Raw genomic sequence first — 8561 nt, 5'->3', positions numbered from 1 at the left:
TAAATAATAAAACAATAAAATAAAAAGGTTTGGGCTTAAAATTAATTAATAAGTTTGGGCTGAAATTAAAACTATGCTTTTACCGAACATCAAGACTAATCCATGGACTGATCAAAAATATGAATTTAATAAAATACGATTTTTTTTAAGCACTCTCGGGATTAAATACTGAACCCGACTAATAGTGGCGGTGAAAGGTTGTTCATCATCGGGTATGGTTTTGGGGAGACATTTTTAGGTGTCTACAAGAAGAGAAAAGAAATTAAAACTATCCGCAACACTAGACTTTCTACACTTTCACTTCATTCGATTATGATTCGACGTGAAAGGTACTCATTACCGGGTTTGGTTTTGGGGAGACACAAATGGGTGTCTACAATAATAATCGTATGATTAAGTTGTCTTAATAATCTATAAATATTACTAAAGTAACACTCGTTGACGTCATCACTGCTTACGTTTCACTCTCTTATTTAATTTTTTTTCCCACCAAAATGAAAGGATGATGTCATTTTATTTTTTTTTCCCTTTTTGAGCTACCCTATTTAACATTGTTTTGAAAATTAAATTCAAATTGAATTTTAAATTTTAAGTTTTCTACGCATATTACGCTATTTTATTATTTACAAATAGTTGTTAAAAAAAGTTAATAATATAGTTTAATTGATTCTAAAAAATATTATGAAAAAAAATGGATTTTTAAATATTGTATTTTCATATTTAATTAGAAAGTACTACGGAGAAAGTAGTTGTTTACTCTCTCAACATGTGTTAAAAAGTCTATAATTCATTTTTTATTTTAAAACCGATTGCCCGGGGCTAATCTAGTATACCATTATGAAAAAAACCTTCTTTACAAATATCCATTCCAATAATAGGCCAATAATATTGGAAAATTTTCGGCCCAAAACCATCCGAACCTGGAGCTTTATATATGGAGACTTATCGAAGAAGACTTGTTTGATTTCTTCATTTTTGGTATTCATTATTGGTGATTTGCTCAAATTTCTAGCAGTTTTTTTTTCTTTTTCTTTTTTCTTTTGGTTCTAATTTATGTACTTACTCCTCCCTTTTCTTTATTCCCGCGAAATTTGATGAACAAAATTATACGTTGTATTAAATAACGACCGGAGTAAGTGAAACATACATCATTATGCAATATCATGGTTATTATTATACTACCTTCGTTTCGTATTACTCGTAACGAAGAGGTACTATTTGTAAAATATAAAATATTTCTTTGTTGTAAATAATATGAAACGGAAAGTATTGGGTACATAAGGCAAATATTTTTAATGCGTTTTTTCTTAGTGGTTTTTGAGGAACACCTGATGGCATAGATAACAACCATGACACCACAATCAGTAACAAAACTACGTCTTTATTTTGAAGGAAAACAAGCTCAAGCCTAGTATTTGATCTAGCCTCAAAGCCAACAATTTTCAAACTTTCAAAAACAATTCACGATCATATCGAGGACTCGAGGCGTCATTGATCCGTGTGTCTAGGGGGGGAGAGGGGCTTTCGTATATAGAGGCTAGTGAAGATGCACATGCAGTGGCACAAAAATAAGCGATATGCACATTCAAATAAACTCCTAAACTTCTTTTTCATATACAGGGTTACAGGAAACATAGCATGTTTTAAATTGGTGCCAACATATTACGAGTACAACGAAGAGTAAGTAGCCCATTTCCGACCTAGATATTAACAAAATTTGGGCAAAATGATAATTTTTTTTTTAAGGAAAACTTAAACTATTCCTGCATTATATCTTCCCAATGCCCACAACGGTCCGATGCGCCTTTTTTTGCATTGGAACATTTTTAAAAAGCCACAGATTAAGGGACAAAATGGCCCAAGTTACCATGTTGCACAGCAAGCCTCAGTCCCCACATCACACTCAGCATTGCAGCAACCACGCAACAAAAAAGGAGACACCGTAATCTTTTCATTTCTCCATAATTGATCCACAAGACCCAAAATCAATGGCATCCAGTTATGTATTGTGGGCCCCACACCGCTTTCCTGTTTCAACCGAATCTACACTGTCCGATCAGATCTCAAAAGACCCTCCCACCGGCATGGCGTGTAAGTGTTACGCACCAGAGAGATACACCTGAGACTGGATAATAGTTTTACCGATCTTGAACCCAGGTACTACTGTAAAGGCAACACATGGTTCGGCTTCTGGTAAGAAAGCCTCATCTGAGACACTTTCCATGTAAACCTCAGAGAACCGACACCTTTTCTTGAACTGGAAGATTGAGGCCACAGGGTCGAAAGAGAATGCCAAGCAATGAAGGAGCCATACCCTCTTAGCCATTTCTGCAAATGAGGTAAAGAAGGCAGTATCTGGGTAATCACCAGAATTCACAAGGTTTCTCTGGGTCAAGTTTCCAAAGAAGGATGACTCCATCTTTGGGTGCACTAGCCTCAGGTATTTGGCTCGACAAAACTTTCCAAATGTTGACTTGGGCTTCTGGCATAGATAATCCTTTGCTTTAACTGACTTCAACTCGGTGAATCTCTCGAAAAACAACCTTCGCCGCTGCTTATGTTCTGGTAAAGATTCATTAGGGAGTGCAAAGTTAGGAATGTGGAAACTGTCGAACATTTCTTTGCTCACAAATGACTCGAACGTGAAGCATCTGTGCTCTTGTTTCCAGTATGAAACACTGGGATGGATAACATTAGCCGCTGCCTCCAGATTCCACCCGGCAGACTGCATCTCATTGACCATTAACTTCACAAATGTCCGAATAGATCTTACTGTATGCCTGAGAACGGGGATGAAATGGTTAGGACTTAATCCTGACATGTGAAGATTGTCCAGGACAGCAAGTGAGCCACTAGCATTTAGTCTTTTCTCAATCAACCTGTTCTCTTTCTTGAATTCCTCTAGTTTCTCCTTTAGGAATGTGATTTCAGACTCTTTCAGCTTGACCTCATACTCTAATTTTTTTGCCGTAATCCCATAAGTTTTCACCATGTTCTTCTGCTCTAGCAACTCATATGTGAGTAAACCCTTTTCAGGGAGTGGATCAAACTGTTTCTTTGTGAAACACTGTTTTACCTCTGATAAAGTCTTCAACTCAGAGACCACCATCTCATCAGAAGATTGAATTCCTTCGGCATCATAGGGAGATTGTGCAAATTGTAATTGAGCATAGGCAGCTTTGATAGATGAAATGCTGGCAAATACTTTAGCAAGAACAGCTTCGCGAGCAATCCTATTGGCAACCTCTTCATCTTGTTTCTCGCCCAATTTGCAGTGAACAACATGAACTAGCTCAGCTTTGATTTTTTCCTGAGGTTTCATCTCCCTGGACTTGTCATGAGGCTTCGACTCCCAGATCTTTTCTTGCGGTTTTACCTCCTGGATCTTTTCTTTTGTTTTGACTCTTTGTAGTCCATCGGATGGGGTAATTCCAGTTACTGCACGAACATGCAGAACCTTTGAGATTGCTCGAGCTATCCTACTCTTACTTGGAGTGGTTGCTGGCCGCTTAACTGAATCCATCTGGAATAAGGAACAGAATAAACAGAGTTAAAAACTAAAATTGCAGAGTAGTACTTGGCAAGCAAATCAACAACCAAGCACCACAAAGGAGTTGCAATGATTATAGTTATGAGAATATATATCAAAAAGAAAAAGTAAGATTTGCTTTAATACTTAGATCGAAGCCATTACACAAGATATACATACTTTATTTAGCCTTTGAGGGTTCACAATTGCTTTCTTATAAAGTGCAAAAAAAGGTGGAAGATAGGACCAGGCAAAAGGAAAATGAACATGGAGACAAGAGGAACAAGAAGAGCAGAGCAAACTAAAAAACAGAGCTCAGAAGTGCATATGCACAAAGATACCACATAAAAAGCGTGCCAAAAATTTAGCCCAAAGAACATGAAGGTGCCTTGGTTAGATTGACATAATCTATGCAAGGCTACAGATTTGAACCAGAGATATCAACCACATACAAGTTGTACTTGTAGCTTCCATAAACAATAATTATCAATCTCCACACTACAATGCACACAGATAGTACATATGGCAAAGCTTGACCCATATATAATTTGTAAATTGATCCAAATGCTTCCTAAACAAGCTAAATCCAATCTGAAAAAAGGAAGGACGCTGGTTGAGTTTCCAAGATCAGACATAGTTTAAACATTACTATTTTATAATTTCGCAGCAGCTAGAGTATTAAGACGAGATGAGCACATCTCGGTTATTGCCATTTCTGTCGATTTCACAAACTAGCAAACAAAAAATTGACTATTTTATAATTTAAGATTCCTTGAACCGAGTGTTCATATAAAAAGAACAAGGCCATAGTTTGAGAACAAAATTATAGTAGAATCCTATGAAAGCAATTTAAGAATCAGTAAATTATAATGTTATTATGACACTGCAAGACCAAGGATGAATAATGGATTATTTGACCATATATCTTGAGTACAAAAATCAAAAAGAGACATCAACAAGCCTCATAGACCATCAGCCTACACTAGAGCCTAATAATAAAATTATATTAGTTCTTATATGCCAGTTTTTATCATAATTTTGTGGGGGCAAATGATGCACCAAACACAAATTACAAGCCAATAAACCTCAACCTTCAATCCCCTAACCCTACTGTAACTTAAAAAACTCCTCTAAACTCTAATGGCAAGTGAAGAATTAACAAAAGCTAGTGTTAGCTTCCAACTTTTGGCCTTCCAAAGACAAGAATTCCCACTTCACAGGCATATAATAACATTTTATGAAATCACAAAACACACAAAGGCCATCCTCCGAAGGGATAAATAAAAGGAGAAATTAGGTCAGAAAAGCACAAGAGGACCATAGGTGCACCGTTTTATTTGACCATTGAAAGTTTTTTTTTTTGTGAGATAAACACAATACAATACCCAGAATATTCAAATGTTTACTGAGTAAACAAGTAAGCAAGCAAAAAAACACAAGCATCAACAGGATCCATACTACTAGATTAATTGCTTAATGACCTATAATCAATTCATGAATGCTAGCTGTTAATTTGGTGTTGATCAGTGATCACAGTTGCCACTCACCATCAAGTGTCACTTCTGTCCGATTAGAGGGTGGGGTTCAAGATCAAATTACTTAAATCAAATCTAACTAGTAAAAGGTTGTTTCCCCAACATACCAAGTGAGTATTTCTCTAATCTCATGACAGTGCAATCATCATTCCACATCCAATATGATCCCACCGTTGGCATCAATTACGCTGAAAACAGTCTAAATGAGCACAATTTTATCACTAGCTAATGTAGAGTTGCGAATATGTTGAAAACATGTCTCCCATTAACCCACATTAAAATAATTCTAAGGTCAAAAAAATCAACAGTAAATTGAAAGGCAATTAAGTTTAATAATTCAAGATTTATTATTATAGCACAAAATTTACACTAAAACCACCGGGGAATGAAATGATTTTAGCTAACTACTGTTTATTTTCACTTCTACACAGTTCTACTAATTAGATACAGTAAAATATTATACTAGCAAGAAAAGGCAAAAAAAAAAAAAAAAAAAAAAAAATTACTATTATAATGATTACCCCGGGTATATTATATAGAGAAAGACAACTTGCAATAAACAAAGATAAGGGTAGATCTAAAATAATGTGAGGCAGAACATCCCAACTTTAGCTTTACCTTTTTTCGGTACTACTACAAACTTTATTTTCTGGATGTTATATAACTTTGTCTAATAGCTTCAGAAAATAGATCTATTTAGGATTCTTTGACGCACTCAAAAAATTCCTGTAATGTAAACTCCCACCCATATACATTCATACGTCCAAAAAGTATCCCATGAAAAAAAAATTGGAAAATAAAATATGCATGCATTTAGTATTTTTGGTCCGTCAATTGTCACAGTGTCACTATGAGTCACTGTGACCCACTTCTGCATTAATAAAAGCAGGACCCCTCAGCCCCCCTTCCCCCCCTCCCAATTTCGTCAGGGATTCCCTTCTGTACATGGACAATATATACTGCATCTGAAGATAATTATTATCATATTTTTGTCAAGTTCACGTGGGACCCATATCTATATTTGACCCAACGTAAAGAAAATGATGTGAAATACTCGTATATTACAAGTTATGGCTCTTTTTGAGTTTAAAAATGAAGTTATCTGTATTAACTAAACAAATTACCTTGATTTTATCACATACTTTAAGGGTTTGTTCTGATTGACTGAACTGAGCCCCGCTAAACTAAATTTTACGAGAGAAGGAAATTAAGAACTTAGCTGAGCTTATTGAAAAAAACAGACCCTAACTCTGACGAAGATATGCATTAAGCCATATCATTAATCACTCTAAACATATGGACAAAAACTATAAAATGATGATCATAAAGCTACACAGACAAATGATATATCTACAAATATACGGGGTACAATTAATCTTTAGACGTATGAAGAACTCTTATTCGTATATCATATATTCCCACCATGTTTAGCTTGGTTTGGTGGTATGATTATCACCTTCCAACCTTAAGGTTGATTGGGAGTTCAATCCCCATTAGAGACACTATAAGGGTGGAGATCCCTTACCCTTTTCTCTCACTCTTAAAGTATCTAACCCGCAAATATCGAATTAAAAAAACCGTGAGAGTTGAGGTACGGTTCAGGATCATTGTTGTAATTAAATAGCTCTAATTTAATTACAACTCTGTCATTTGCTTTACATTACAAGTTTCTTAGAAACCTACCCTTGAAAGTTGAAAAGTACTACTCCCTCCGTCCCTAAATTACATTCCTCTTTCTAGCATTTATTCCTCACATAATAGAGAGAAAGAGGAATGTAATTTAGGGACGGAGGGAGTACTCCGTATAAAAACTAAATACAATTTCCTCTAATGGTATTAGTTTAGAAAGTTAGAATAATAAAATTATGTGTCCATTAGTAGTATTACGGTCAAAGCTTAATGTTTCTAGTTTTCTTGCATACATATTTTTCCCCAAAATATATTTCAAAAAAACAAAACTCTTCAATCAACCATTAGATTTAGAACAACATAGTCAAGATTCATTTATATCAAGATAAAAAATGCTTTAAATACACATCAATCAAAATCCAACGATTGCAACAACACAATCTCCACGATTCCTCCACGTGGCAATACCAAACCCTGATGCACGGTCAAGATTTCATCTTAAAAAACCGAATTAAACTTGGGCGTGTGAACAAATATATGTTCTGATACATGTACATATACGGCCAATAAATTATAGTGGACACGTGTACGGCTTATATTACTCAGAAAAAATTCAGAACAAATAAATTAAAAACAAAAGATAGAGAAAGAAATTCGTCCTTTCACCTTGAAAAAATGTGACGATAAATTGCGCGTGGTTTCTGCCGTAACTTAGCCTTTCAACAGGACATTTCTCTCACTGTCTCTTACGCAGGGCGCCTGCTAAATACAAACAAAAACAACAATTCAGCTACAGCAGTTTCACCTTACAAAACGACGTCACTTTATTCAAAAACAATTAAAAAAAAAACAAACAAACAAATCTACCATAGTTTGGTAATAGCAATTAATATTAAACAAAATAAATAATATTCCAGTAAATACAGTAAAATTGAAATGAAAATTTTATTTTGGAATTAATTTAAAAAATTTGAAGAATTTTTTGAAACTTGTTTTTGTAAATTTGAGCAATTTTGAAAATGAAATGATTTTTGACATTTTCAAAAACGTCGTATTCGATAGTATTTGACTTCGAATGTTAATTAAAAAAAAAAAAAAATTTTGACGTAAGATTATTATTCGAAGGAAAAAGCGCCGAAAGTGAAGAAAATGCAGATTAAAGCGAGTTAAATGCTGCAATAATGGCGAATAATTTGCTGGAAACAAATAAATAAAAGAAAATTCAAAAAAAATTACGGAAAAGTTGAGTAAACACAATGTCGTTGGTCTTACCGAAAATTAAGATATTTTTGTCGATAGTTTGGTGAAGTGTCGAAAACGAAAAATTCAACGAACTTCGATTTTAGATGTTTTACCAACCCTAAATTGCGAAATGTTTCGTCCGCCTCAAATTAATTAACGCAAAATCGGATGAACAATCAACGAACTTCAATCAATTTCACAAAAAAAAAAAAAAAAAAAAAAAAAAAAAAAAAAAAATCGACTTCCTGAGTAATATTTGAGCTTTTAGAGAGAGAAAGTACCGAGCTCGAGGAGAGAGAAAAATGGCGGAGATTAGAGGAGAGAGAAAGAGAGAAAGCGGGAGGAAGTGTTTTTTGCGGAGAAAAGGTTTCGGACAGAGAGAAAGAAGGGGTGATTGGGGAATTAAAAAGGGGCTTAGGTTTTAGTCAATATTACAGGGCAATTTGTATGGTCGAATTTACGGAATTAACCTTGGTATCTTATGAGTTTTACAGAGGGTTTTATTGGATGTGTGAGTAACGTTCGGAAAGGCGGTGAGGGTAGATTTGGAATTTCGAGTTTAGTTGAGTTACGAGGAATTGAGGATTGTTGTGTACAGCGGAGTATTATACTACGAGTACTAATAT

General features: G+C 34.8%; 1 protein-coding gene across 4 annotated transcripts; it reads right to left on the bottom strand.

Moving 5' to 3' along the window:
• Positions 1-1590: 1590 nt before the first annotated feature.
• On the bottom strand, positions 1591-8346 carry LOC145629209 (protein GRAVITROPIC IN THE LIGHT 1-like). 4 transcript variants are annotated; one of them, XM_081681756.1, is made up of 4 exons: positions 8217-8262; positions 7966-8078; positions 7360-7455; positions 1591-3523 (listed from the first exon to the last, which is right to left on the bottom strand). In XM_081681756.1, the coding sequence occupies exon 4, from the start codon at positions 3521-3523 to the stop codon at positions 2099-2101; it is 1425 nt and encodes a 474-aa protein (XP_081537882.1). In that variant the 5' UTR covers positions 7360-7455; positions 7966-8078; positions 8217-8262; the 3' UTR covers positions 1591-2098. The 4 variants fall into 4 exon arrangements, with proteins under 4 accessions (XP_081537882.1, XP_081537881.1, XP_081537880.1 ...); XM_081681755.1 differs by having other exon boundaries at positions 7966-8346; XM_081681754.1 differs by having other exon boundaries at positions 7360-7452; positions 7966-8346.
• Between the last annotated feature and the right edge of the window lie 215 nt (positions 8347-8561).

The sequence above is a fragment of the Chenopodium album genome, chromosome 4 (assembly GCF_948465745.1).
Source record: "Chenopodium album chromosome 4, dcCheAlbu1.1, whole genome shotgun sequence".
Lineage (NCBI taxonomy): Eukaryota > Viridiplantae > Streptophyta > Magnoliopsida > Caryophyllales > Amaranthaceae > Chenopodium > Chenopodium album.
Note: the sequence above shows the minus strand (reverse complement) of the source record. Positions and strands in the feature narration are given on the sequence as shown.